This window comes from Colius striatus, chromosome 15 (genome assembly GCF_028858725.1).
Source record: "Colius striatus isolate bColStr4 chromosome 15, bColStr4.1.hap1, whole genome shotgun sequence".
Classification (NCBI taxonomy): domain Eukaryota; kingdom Metazoa; phylum Chordata; class Aves; order Coliiformes; family Coliidae; genus Colius; species Colius striatus.
Window position 1 is genome coordinate 4,879,623 of NC_084773.1, and position 14,237 is coordinate 4,893,859.

The 14,237-nt window shown below is 40.7% G+C and overlaps 1 protein-coding gene across 5 annotated transcripts in view; it reads right to left on the minus strand.

Moving 5' to 3' along the window:
- RAD54L2 (RAD54 like 2) overlaps positions 1–14,237 on the minus strand; it is a 70,626-nt gene that overhangs the window by 45,732 nt on the left and 10,657 nt on the right. For 3 of the 5 annotated variants that reach the window (XM_062008706.1, XM_062008701.1, XM_062008702.1), the window contains exons 2-3: positions 9,817–9,925; positions 1,769–1,975 (exon numbers count right to left, since the gene is read on the minus strand). In XM_062008706.1, the coding sequence (XP_061864690.1) occupies positions 1,769–1,919 (151 nt within the window). In that variant the 5' untranslated portion in view covers positions 1,920–1,975; positions 9,817–9,925. The remainder of the gene's footprint in view (positions 1–1,768; positions 1,976–9,816; positions 9,926–14,237) is intronic. The other 2 variants (XM_062008703.1, XM_062008704.1) reach the window with 1 other exon arrangement.

Here is a 14,237-nt window from a genome sequence, read left to right on the forward strand (position 1 = left end):
CTGACATTCTAGCAGGGAGGATTAAAGCTGAAACAATCTGAAACCTCCGAGGTTTATCAATCTAGCCTTGCTCAGACTGTGTAAGAGAGAGTTTTTCCATACCTATTGAACAACTCTAAGAACATTTAATGGTAGTTTAACATGAATCGTCTTTTTACTCTTCTCAGTATTTCCTACATTTGTCTAAAACTACCTTTAATTAGTCACTAAAGAAACACAAAGCACAAAAGTTTCCAGTATTTTAAGATGAAAATAAACAGCTGTCATTAATGGTTCACAATGTTCTGATGTGCCTACATTAATTTTGTTTACTTTGGAAAGCATAATCCTGACAATTCTGAGTATCCAGCCACAATGACATAGCTGTAGATGATAAACTACACAGGTCTTCAATAAAATAACCACGGGGAATGACCCACTCAGGCATGACATACAGACAGGCACTTCTCTCTGTTAATGAAAGTTTGTCAACAACATCACACTTGCTACTGCTCTGCTGGGTGCAAGTTCCCATGAACACAGTGACAAGTTCACCCACAAGTCTCTTTGAGCCAGAATAACTTGTGGCCCCATAACTCTGTTTCCTGGGAATTCCCCTGTTTCTTACCTGAACTAACACTTCCATTACTGCTTTCTCATAAGAAAATGCCATCACATGAATAAAAACAGAGGAATAGAATTAATTTGTGTAAACATTTCATAAACATTTTAAATCCAAATACCATCTTCAAGTAGCACTTGGCTGAAAGAACATTAACAAACAATACTTGAGGACAACAATGTACTTTAAACCCAAAAATACTTTGGTAACTGGAAGAAGAGAGGATATCTGTCTAACACATTCTACATTAAGAAAAGGAACACTACTATTAGTAAGTTGAAGTAGGTAAAATTAAAAAATTTGCACACCCTTTGAAATTTTTAAACCTCAGAATTTAAAAGGAAGCAAACACAGTATCCCCTTAGGCTTAGGTTGTAGTATTATGATACGAGGAGCCTGGTGCCAAACACAGCATGAGGAATTCCATCTGATCCAGGCACTCCTGTCTATGTGCTCTACCACATCAGCCCTTCTGCTGGACCAATTGCTGGACCAATATTTCTAGGATCATGCCATGAATCAGAACAGTAACTTAATCTTGCTTAAATGCAACCTGCACAGCACAGGTCGACAAACAGCTATATTGGTCCTATACAAAGAGGAGAGTATGGTAGTTATAACTAGGTGGGAATAGAAGGTGACAGCTTAGTCAGCACTGCCACTTTTCATATTGTAAACCAACCAAACAAAAATAAATCAACCTGTGTGCTGTTGGAAAAGGATATTTTCCAGTTGTTAAAGATAATTATTGTAAGCAGGTAATGACTGTCCATAGCATCCACTAAATTGTTTAGCTATGAATAAGACAGTGATGTAAATGTATTTCATTTCACCAAATCCTTTTACTAGTACAAGTAACTGTAAATTGATTCATTTACTTCTTTATATAATTGCTTCCCCAGAATCTGTAGCTATTTCAAAAATTCTGTTCTCCAAATATATGCTTGGGGCTTGTTTACATGATGGAAAGTTTTTGTGGCCAGGAGTCCAAATTTAACCTACATTAAAACTCTATCTAAACTAAACACCCACATAAACACTTCTCCCTACCAATGCTGGACAAATCCTAACCCTTACGCTGTCTACCATGGCGTCACTCACTAAAATTAGTGATTCCAGTTTTGTGTAAACACATGTATGCAGATTTTCATAACCTCATTTGCTTACCACTCTCATCAAGTAAGTCCTCCTCGTCATCCCCATCATTGTCCTCCTCCATCGCCTCCTCCTCATCTTCCTCCTCCTCCTCTTCCATATCCTCCTGCTCCAAGTCCGGGTCCAGGTCCGGATCACTCCCTGAGATTGACTCGTCTGACATGATTCCCAGTGGTGCTCCTTGTGCATTACCTGCTCATGTTCTACCGTGAGGCAGTCCTGCAGGAACAGAGAAGAGGTACATAATGAGCCCAGTAAATCCCAACCTTTGAGCCTCAAGGCTCGAAATCATAACAGGATTACTGCATCTAAACCCACAAATCTGCCATTGGTCTTCTAAATTACAGTTTTATCAGACTGTGCACAAAATACTGTGCAGAAAATGGATGCCATAAGCAATGTATCATAATGACACAGGTCCAGTATTGTAGAATCAATATCAGAACCAATATATTAACTAATCACTCACAAACCTCTCCACTTTCTTGGTATCCTTGGCACGTACACACAAAAAGATTCCTACTATCAACGTCTGAATACAAAAAGATGCAACAATAAATAACACTGAAGTGAACATGAAGTGTAGAAAAAAGGATCAGTCTCAGAATCTCAGAGGGACATCTGTTATCCTGAGCATCATCCCAGTATGCAGATCGTGGGTCCCAGATAGAAACCACCTCCCTGACTTAGCTGTACCTGCTGTGAAGGTCACCCAGCTACTCATCACAGCCTGTCTGAAGTCTCTGTTCCAACCAACAGAACAAAGACAGCACTACCTTAATAATGGTACAGAGAAGAGAGCAAAGATCCAGTTTTTAAAGGTTGTACATCCCTTTGTAAAGCAGGGGAAGAAGAAAAGTAAACAGAAAGGAAGGACAGATCGGAGAGTATTTGCATTTCCTTTCTCTAAAGCACAAGAATTGAAGCTGGCTGGGTGTAACTCCTCTGTTACGCTACTTCAGTGCATCACAGCAGAAATCATGGCACAAAACAATAAAACCTAAAGAGAAGGCCAGGGCAATCACAAAGTCACAAGTTTATCCGTTCAGATCATGCACTGTCACTTCTGGACAGTGATGAGTACTCCTGAGTGCCCCTCTTCCATACACAAAGAATGATCATCAAGATGGATGAAAAGAAAGAAATACAACCAAGGAAGGAAAATAAAGAAGGTATCTTTTATCTGAAGGACCATAAAGCAAAGGATGTATTCAAAAATCAAGCCTCAGAAGAATTGCTACCCACACATTCCCCAGAAAGCTTTAAAGAAGGACAAGGGAAATGTTTCCTCATCACTCATTTTCCACTGTCCCCACTTACATCACATTTCCAGTGTAAACTAGAAAACGTTTGAGAATTAATCAGACACTTAAGAACAAAACAATAAAAAACCCCTAAACAACCCAAACTCCTATGTAAATAAGGCACCACACATATCCACAAACACTTCAAGAAAGGAAAAAAAAATCACTTTTAGCTCTGCTTCAGCAGTAACTAGATGTGCTTCGAAACCTGAAGGTTAAAGACACAACTCAACACTCCTGTAGCAGAGCTGAAAATCTAACTGTCGAGTATGCTGAATTATTCCAGCTGAAGTCATCAGTTCCTGCTTTGCCTCTCTCAGCTCTTCAATAACATTGAAGAGTGTCTGAAAGAAAATAAACACAAGAGGAGAAGAGGCTTTGTGGAGATTGGTATTGGAATAGAAAGCCTTTCACCTCTAGGCCCCAGGAGCACTTTACCACCAGGCAGAGACAACTGAAGTCCCTATGCTAGTACATGTGTCACACAAAATAAGTTGGCTTAGTCAAGCAGATGGTAGAAAAGGCCAAAATCTAAATTAGCTCAAGTGGAACTGTGCCAGTTTACACAAGCCAAAGAGATTCATTCAACTTCTGTGGCCTGCTGTTAGGCAGGTAACGAGCCCCATTGCTATCAGCCTGCTGCAATATGGTGACTTCATAGCACTGCAAGGTCCGGGACTGGTAACTTTCTGCCAACTAGTGACTTCAGTCAAGGACTGTAGACACAAAATAGTTTTTCCTGACAACTGATGTGCTAAAGTCTATATCTATTTCAAAACAGTGGCTTATTTGTACTTTTAAATAGCAGCAATGTTCCCTACCAGCTGATAGTTCAGCCCTATGGAAAACAAACATCCTTCACTCTTCACAGGTTGTACTCAAATCTGTAACTGTAGAACTGCATGTGTTTCCTTACATTTCAGGAGGTCATTAGTGTTAGTCTCTGCTGGTCACCTGGGATTTCAAGGAGACTTATTTATTCCATATTGTCTATACTGTGCCATAAAGCACCTGGCATGTTACCTGCTGGAAACCATATCAACAGAGGTATATTTAAAAAATTATGTGTTTTATTATCCCAGCAAACTAAGTACCAACCAAAATCCCATCCAAAATCCAGAAAACAAAACCAAGCAAGCAAACAAAACCCACTACTAAAATGTAAGGAATGAATTCTCATCTACAAACAGGAAAAGCAGAAGTGCTGTAATGCCACTAAATGCTTCAGGTCAAAGAATGACACATGACACAGTTTCTCCCATCAGTATCCTTCTGATTGTCATGTTTCATCATTTGTCACAAACACTTAAAAAAACAAAACAAACCAGGAAATACTTTCTGAACACTGTTTAAAGGAAAGGATATGGGTCTTTGTATTTCTATAAACAAACCCAGTGGAAAGCAGCTATCTCCTCAGGCCGGAGTACAAAAGGGCTGTAATCGAAGCTATATTTTTGTTTAGCAGTAACTATACGTTCTTTACAAGCTATCTCCCGACAGCCGTTCAGCGGGAGAGTTAAACAGAAGCTTTCGAATAGACATAATTAATCTCGCAGAGGCTGGGTGAGACAAAGATGGTTAACTCCTCTGTGCCTTTTGTCACGCTGCTGTCTGTCTCCCTCCCTGCCTCCCGCCCACTCTCCTCTTGGGCTCCCGCACGCCCTGCCCGGCGGCAGTGGGACGGAGCACGCAGCAGGGACCCGGCACACAGGCAGGTAGGCATTACACAGCCGCGACACTGCCCTCCTTTCTCACACCGATCTGACCCAGTTCGGAGCCTTCCACCAAGGGGAATTACACAACAGGGCCAGATTGTAGCTGTCGCTACTGTTTTATGGCTGAGTTATTCCAACTTGCCCCATCTCTTGCCTCTGCACACAGAAGCACACCGTGCTCGGTTGCTGTAGGAAGGCACTTTGTGAGAGATAAACAGATCACCTTCAACTAACCGAAGGTACCATCTGTCTGGACTTTCCAGCAGTCCCACATGAGACCAGCCCTTCAGCCTCCTGCCCTGCTGCACAAAAGGAAGCTGCACCCCCAGCAGCATGCCTTAAGGAGGGTTACCAGCACAAGGACAGACAAAGCAAACCTGCTGCATCACACTTTACAATGGAAAGCTAGAAGTCCATACTGTACAGAACCCAGCTCAGCACATGGTGAGGTTGGGATGGGGGATTAGGTGAAAACACTTTAAAAAATTCCTCTTACTCAGTGAGGAGAACAGAGCTGTCATGTTTATCCTACCCAGGAAGTGAAACCCTGCAATCAACTGCACATCAAATTAACATCCAAGACAGTCTCTCTCATGTATTATGTCCTGTCTTTCAACAAAGATAAAAATAGTTTTGGGGCTTTGCTTTTTTAAGGTAGAACATTTCAGATAGTAAGTAAATGCCATGTGGTGATGACTGCCTCCTCCTCAGCGTGCACAGAAAGAAGACCTAGTTCTGGAGGGAGAAACTTAAAGGGCTTGCAAATTTGGACATATCGCTGTTGTCCTTGGCTGCTTCTTCCACTTTGCAAAGCTTCAAAGTCACTACATCTTCTTATGTGTGAAGCCGAGAGAGAAATGTGAAAGTGAATATTTTCCCTTCAGGATCATGCATGCCATGAGCCAAATGATGAAGTGAAACAGCAAACGTCATGGGATCTGGGCACTGACCCCTTCTGCACAACATCATCAGTTTCGTAAGAGGACTCATCAGTATCATAAATACGAAATTCTTGTTTAATTAACTATTACAAATACAGACAAATGAAGAGAAAGGATGCAGGGCAGATTGGAGTCCTAAGGAAGGAGAAGCAGGATTCCCCTGTACCTCCAGGAAGGCACAGAAGTTGAAGTGGCTTTACAGATACCGCCTGCTATGATACAAGTGATGTAATCACAAGACACGCTCATTCTGGAGTATCCCATACAAATCCTTTCAGAAAAGGCAGAGTTAACACTAATGCTTCTATGGTGCTGGATAGTAAAGAGGATTCCAGCAGCTCCTCAACCTCCAGTCAAGCCCAATGTCTGGGACTCATCAATATTACCCTTTATAGCTTGTTTTATAACCAAGACTTCACAGTGGTCATTGTGGTGCCTGGCCATATAAATAGGATCAAGCATGCTGGCAAATCACACAACCACTTGCACACAGTTTATTAACACCAGGTATTTCAAAATCAGTGCTGCATAATAGTCTTCAGTTTCTGCTCAGGAGAAATAACTTACAATGATATTGCAAAATAAGGATGCTTTTCTGTTCAGTTTAAAAATCTAATGAGAAATAAACCTCACATCAGTGGGTTTTAACAGTTTGATCCTAACAAACATAGAACTTCTCTAATTTCTGTTATGCAACACATTAACATTTCTATTTTACATCCTAATGCAAAAAATAGGGGGGAGAGGGGCAGGAATCATTTAAATGAATAAATATTTTCTCAAAAAAAGCCACCAGTGTTACTGACCAATCCTAGTCTAGCAGATCCCTTCATGGTTTTAACAAAACAAACTTTACTGAAAAATCAACAGGAACTTCTTTCCCCCAGCAACAACTCCCACAAATTGCATTTAAAGCCACCCTTAATTGATTATGTCATGACTTCAATCCCTTCTTCCTTTGCCATCTGAGACTGTTAAGACTCGAGCAATTCAGCCGTGACTCATGGATAACTGGTGGCCACACACTGCTAGCTGGAAAGGAAGAAAACAATTCTCGTCCTTCATTTCCTCTTGGAATCGGTGCCCTCTCTAAGTGATGAGTTTACTAAAGGGAGAAAGGGAAAAGAAACAGCCTGTAAAATCACGAATTGGACAGCATATACTTGTCCTGGACCATCCCTTTGAGGAAGGCGCGTGTGCTTATCTACTCTACATACACATAGGCACAACATATCCAGTCCTTGCCCAGATTTGATGCAAGCATTACCCAGTCCACTGTGATTTGTGGGGAGCAGGAACTGAGAAGAAAAAAAAACCCAACCAACCAAACAAAAGAGTGCTTTAAAAAACAGATCCAGATAGCAGTTTTAGTAGAGTTGCAGGACCTGCTCTTTTATTCTCAGTAGGTTAACAACCTCTTTCCTAAAAGGCACCACAATGCTAAAAACAGCCTGAAACTGGTTGTTCCCTGACAACAAAACCAACAAAAGCTGCTGCAAGAAGGGGTGGGAGAAAGCAAAGAAAAAACTCTAAAACCAATCCATAAAGAAAGAAAAGGGAGAGCTAATCACAGAACCACTGAGGTTGGAAAAGACCTTTAAGATCATTAAGTCCAACCACTAACCTCACACAGCCAGGCTGATCACTAAACTAAACCATATCCCTCAGCACCTCATCTATGTCTCATTTGAATATCTCTAATCCTTCCCCTCTGCTGACATGACAGTGCTGGAATGGAGAATGTGACAATGAACATTACATAAGGCCTGGCTCCCACTGAGATCCTGAACAAAAAGAGCAGTCAATGGCAGAAACTGCAGATCATTACACAACCTGGGCTGGTGGCAGCAGCTCACACCAAGCCTCCTGCCTCGGGGCCCTTCCTCTCCTGCATTTCAGGAGTGATGCAGGTACATCCTACTGCCCGGAGAGTCAATGTCTTGTAAGCTTTAAAGCAAAAATAACGAATACTCCTGGTAAGGTGTCAGAGCTCACTTCCACACAGACTTTGTAAGGCACTGACAAGCTCCTTACTTCTGGACAGAGCCATTTTTGTGTTTGCTTACATGTACATATGTCATTATTTGCCTAAACAAAGAACAAATTTGCCTTTTAAAAGCAATTTTATTTAATCATATTAAAGTAGAAACTGGCTTCCTATTAATCAACTCTTTCCCTGAAATGTCCTCACCAGTGAACCACTCCATGTAGAAGAGTAGTTTGTTTTGTACTACATAAAAGTTCAGGCTATCTCAGGTTAGAAGTACATCATGAGTTTTGCTTGCAGTAATTACTGATATTCATATGGGCTAAAACCACCATGAATGAACAAAAACTTAGTCTCTCACTTCACAGAATCTCCATTTGTGTTGTAAGTGGCAACTTCTGTGTAAATGACACTTGCACTCCCTGGGAAAGAAAACTTTGAAAAAAGGGAACTTTCCTTCCCTAATCACTGTTTCTGCTTTCAAAGCAAACATCATTTCAACAGAAATGCACCCCTTACAAATGTGCTGTTACAGGTTTTGACCAGGGTGCTAGGGTTTAACAATCAGGACTTATCAGAAGAATAAAATCCTGAGAGAAGACTTCAAATGATGAGGAAGACTCAATAGCAGGGCATAGTGTGTCAGGATTCCAAATTATATTAAATACCTTTTATACAGCAGATTAATTTGAGGCAAGTTAGCCTGCCCAGCATTAATGATAGCCATTCTCAAATTCCTAAAGACAGATTTGAAAAGCTTTCTCCTCAGAGAGGTATGCCAAGACTTCTCTTTGTGGGTATCCAAATTATGTCAAGATGTGAGCCAGTTCCCACAAGCAAGGAAGATCCAGATAACTGAAAGCTCTCTCTAGGAGTTAAGCTCTTGTTATACATAGGTGCCAGGGAAGAAGTTATGTAATAAATCAAGAATCATTTACATAAACAGGAGCAGAGGAACAGAGAAGAGTGAGATGGCAAGAGCTAATCTCTGCTCAAGCAAAGATCAATCACTGTCACTCTGTGAAGACAAGCTATGGCTTTGGTCATTGAGATATGCTAACATTATGGCTTACCTCCTTGAAGAGTATCCCACAGAAACAGAGATGGCTCACAAACAATGTTTTCATCTTTCAGAGTGAGGAAAACTGCATGTTTTCCCAATGCTGGAAGGTCTGTCTGATCTACCCGATTTTCTCATTATCATCCCATCCACACACTCTTCTTTCTTTGTGTCCCAGAGAAGCACATTTCATTACAGGGCAATGATTCACTTCTTTTAGATTGTGTTTCTTAGACTGAGGTCTAAGGCAACCCACAGGTCAGGGCAACCCACCATCCCCTATGAGACAGACACTAGTCACATGGGACACTGTCATGAACAGGTCACAAAGTAAACACAACTCTTCCTTTGGTTATATGTCTGCATTTCACTATAGAGATATACAGAGGCCTGGGAGTTTCTTTTTGATGCCTCATCTTTCTTATTTTTCAGAACTGGACTTAAAACTTGAGGTTGTGGTTGATAAAATTTTTTAAAAAGGAAAAATTCAACATGGTTTTGTTCCTTTTCATTCCCTACTCCACCCCCAGCAATGATAATCACACTAGCAATGAGAAAGCATTACTTATGCCACCTACAGTTTAGCAAAGAAATGAGCACAAACAAAAAAAAAAAAGGAAAAGAGAAAAAAGTAGGAGGAAATGGAAATAAACAGTTTTGAATTCAAATGACATGAAGATGACAATTAGCATGTGTTAGACCCAAGTTGCTCCAGTCTGTCAAACAATCAGACATTAAACTAATTTTTATCGGATTCCAGTGTAGATTAAAAATCCATTAAACGATTAAAAACTGTCAGAAACATGGGTTTCTTTCAGTCATTCCCTCCAACAGAACGTTCTACTTGCAGAGTGCTGGAAAACCTTATGTTCTAAGTGCCACTTATGAAAGTCATTTTTTCTGCTGGTTTTGAGAACAAAGCCACCAAAATCTGTTCATCTTTGCCTTTCCCACTAAACAGGTCAAAATAAAACACTCTGGCAGATCCTTATCTATCCTGCACAAACACATTTGTTTGGATAACACTTAAGATTGACACTATAGGCAGCTCACATGGAAAGCAACTGGATGAAACAGGCTCCTGTGGTTTTGTCCTTAGTAATGGAAGCACCACTTTGGTTGTGTTTCGCTGGCTCAAAACCTCCCAATGGTTTGGACAGGCCTGCAAGGGAAAAGAATGCAGCTTACTGCCTCTCATCACACAGTGCAAAAACCCCAACACACTGTTCTGGAGATTGTTTGCATTCACATACAAAATGCACCCCAGGTAGAGATAATAGTATTATTTCACAAAATAAACTGAGCTATGAGCCTCATGATACACATATTATATTTTCAGGTTCTAAAACCAGGAGTATACAACTGTACATGCTTGAGATTACTTTCAAAAGAGCTTTAAAAGCAGCACAATGCAAGTTTAGCTAAGGGAATATGCAGAAAGATAATACACCCCATGGGTCACCATACCCTTTTGGTAAACACACCCAATTGTCCAGTCCCAAGGTATGTTAAATGGCACTTTAACTAGCATTAGGAATGGGTAGAAGCATATCCCATCCTTAGACAGGAAGGTGCAATCACAAAGGGACATATTAACAAAGTATTAAAAAACACTGTATGGTGAATAAGCACCACAACAGTCATCAAAAGATGCTGGCTACTACACACAACTCTTTCGAAACAAAAATGTCACTGCCTCCCAAATGTATAAATTCACTTTCATAAATGCTAGCAATGTCTTCTGAAGTACTTGCTCTTACTGAACAGACAATACTGTACAGATATTCATACCCATGCAGAATTCAAATGTTATATTTCCATGATTCAGAAACAGAATGACAAAGAGCATTCAGCTGTGATCTTCAAAAAAAATATAACCTCTTAGGTGCTTTTTCCATCAAAGTTAAGTGCAAGTTTCAGTCAACTGCATTCCCCAAGTGACCACTTTTTCTATCAAAGCTCATTTAGCATTTGCAAATGCTGTTTGACTGGCAGCCGTATGCAGTGAGCAAGCACAGAAGGAACTGGAGGCAAGTCAGTTCTCCCAGCATCCTGTGGACATGTTACCATTCCAACCGAAGGGGATCATGTGTTGTACACAGTCAACATCCCTACACTCAGTTGCTGATAGCTCCCAAAACATAACAGGAACATAATTTCTTGTCCCAACTCCCTTTTCTCTCCCCTCCTGTTGAATTGTTAGTTAGATTATCAAATTATTCATCTTCAATCAAGGCTGCCAAGTCATTTCACTGAAAGAAACTACCCATTTGGCTAATGGTAGGAATTCTTGATCATTATTGATTTGGGTTGAACACAGAAATTTGAGTGGTAACTATAAATCTTCTTCTGATGGGAGTTCTTGGGTACAATCAATAGCATTCTTCAACAGAGAAAACTAGTCACATGGCATTTCCAGAGCAGATTTACTAGCAATGCTGTAAAATCTCACTCAATTTCATTCATAGTTTTGTCTCTGTTAGGCTGAAGGAGGCAAATGATAAAAGTTAAAGACTTTCTAGAGGATGCACCTTCTCATCACAATAAACGTGGGAATATATATATTCACAAGAAAGTTCCACACTAGCAGCAGAGGCTAACAACTCTGTTACCTCATTCTATTAAAATAAGCATTTCCCTGACCAGAAGTATTGATTTGTTGAAACATTAGATCTCTCTTGCTTTCCAAGAGTGCTATGATAAGTACAGGAGGAAGAAAAAGGCACCTCTAAACATTTTTTTTTAAGGAAGAGCTGGAAAAGCACCACTTTCTTACAGAGTCTGCATGACTAAGCAGAACACCCATTTCCTCAGTGTTCTCATTATCTGGGTCTTATTTCTCTCAAGTAGTTAACTATTGTCATTATAGAATAAACAAATTCAGATCACATAATAAAGGCCTTAGTTACTCGAGTGCCTTGGAGAACAGGATGTGAAGTTACAGTGCACAGAAACTTTAGAATGTTGGCTAGAGTAAATCTCTCTATGTATTGTCCAGAGTTAAAAGAGCTTCACCCCCCAGCCCACTTCCCCCTGGCAAAAACCCCTCAGATTCCCCAGGAAATTCTCCTCCAGAGAAACAGGATCACATCCCAGGACTGAGGGGGAAAAAAACCAATCCTCTGAGAGAACAGCTTTTCCCCAAACATACCATCCCCAAAGCAGCTAACTTCTTCAACCTCAACTTTATTCTACGCACTAGTCATCTTGCTATCTAGTTTTCAAGGGAATTGCTTTACCCTGTTCAGAGTTTGTGGCACACTTCACACACTGCTGAAAGGCACTGACTTTGTGAGGTTTATTTTACAGTCCTGTTCCCTCAATTCATTGACACCTATAGACAAGAAACTTAAAACTCAATCAACAAATCCCACTCCTACAACAAGTTCTCGATTTAAGAAAATACTCTTTGTTCTTGCTCTCTCCCACACCCCAACATCCCCTGCAAAACCAATCTGACTTTTCTTATTTCCTATGCCCAGAAGCTTGTGTTTGGTTGCTGAAGTGCACTCCATAAGCCTGGCACTTCTTTTAAGGAAGGAATATACAACTCTTGCACTACTTCTCGAAAGGAGACGCCACAGCCTGGTGTTAAGTAGCAATGCTGCAAAAGTAATCTAAACCTCTGGATAGTGACATTATGCTATGAATGCTGTTTCTTTCATCAGCAAGTGATGCAAATAATAAACACAAAGACTATGTAGGACGATAAACAGAGGATGGCAACCAAAACCTGATGCTAATCCCACCAATTAGAGAGCTACTGACATTCCTTGACATTGACAGCTTTCAGATATACCAGAAGAGTAACAAACATTTGGCCTTCGTTAAATTACCTATTTTCCCTCTTGCTGACTGCAGGTTCTCAGGCCTGAGACCCACTCTCTGCAGCAGCTGCTCTTTCCTGTTAGTATACCAGTCCCATACTGTGCCAGCACAACTATCTGCATGGCTGGACAGCAAACTGATTCAGCTGAAAAACAACCTGGAAGAAAAATTCAGTTCCCAAATGTAATTTACTACAAAGTTGCATGAACAGATGTGCAGGCACAAAGGGAAAAAAAAACCTAAACAGCCAGTCAAATGTAGAAATGTGTAGCCCTGGGTATGACTTGACTGAAATGGCATTGCTGTCCACAGGGCCATGGTCTTAGCAGCCAGAATGCTGCTCCAGTACAGTGGACAGACAGCATTGGGATTTGATTTGAGAAAGTGAGAGGGACCTTGTGACAAAGCTCCCTTACCTTTGTTACCAACACCAGTCAAAGGATGGTGCATGTATCCAAGGTGACATATGAACATTCTCATACTTGATTCTCTCAATTGTCTCTTTCTTTAAATAGCCACAGCAGCACTATGTGGTTTGGGTGGAGGGGTATCTATTTCTGAAGTTTATTTTGTTGTGTTTTTTAATTGAAATATCAATCCAGTTGCTACTCAAGGGGTAGAAGTATCATAAATTATAGCATGCAGACACCCTGCTGTGCACATCTCTCTCCCCAGAGCAAACAATTATAAACTGCCCAGAGCTCAAAGCAAAAATACTGATAGCCCTCCTCACATAAATCCTTAACATTTAACATATTTAATTATAGCCTCTGTGAACAGGTCTTTGCAATTACATGTCCTAGCATTAAAATGGCAAAGAAAGGATAAGGCTGTGTTCTGGGAAGCAGGAAGATAAACAGCCCTGACCTACAGAAACTGGTAACTAGCACTGACAGAAATTTCTCCAGACCAGGGCAGACCCTCTCCTAAATGCACTCAAGAAGGGCTCATGGAAGGAACTCGACTATGTGGTGCCAAAGGGAAGTGATGCAATCTGCATCATAAGAACACATGGGGAATTTCTTTAACCTCATGAAAAGGAATTTGCTTTGGTCACAATGCCTGACAAGGGATAATTTTAGTACTTGAATAAAAGGAAATCATTTGCCATGAAAACAAAGAAAGGTAGAGGACTTAAGTGTGTCTTCTTATGTCTGGGATAAGTAGGTATCTCTGGGCTGTCCTACAACATAGACCCTTCCCCAAGATCTGCAGGGAATCCATATTTTATTTCATTCTTGATCTCAGAAACCCTTGCTTTGCTCCCTGTCTGTGCTATACTTTGCTGCCTGCTCAAAAATCACAGCTTCAGGTATGCACTGCTTTCTCCATTTGAGGACTAACCTTCTCACAAGAGCAGGGCCTTCCAACCCATCTTACACAATGGCCACTGTACAGTTCTGGCCATAAATAAATACCAGTATGGGTAGATTCTCATGCATATTCCCATCTTGCTTTGTGCTTGCTTCACTCAACACTTGAACTTCACCAAAACCACTCAAGAAGGCATAACTACCTTTGTCATGAAGGCCTAAAAGTCTTTTCTCATCCGTTCTTCTGCTAGGAATGAAGTTGCCATTGTAGAAGCTGCCACTCTTGGTCCCCTTCCACATTTTACAACCTAATACTAAGCAATGTTACAGACA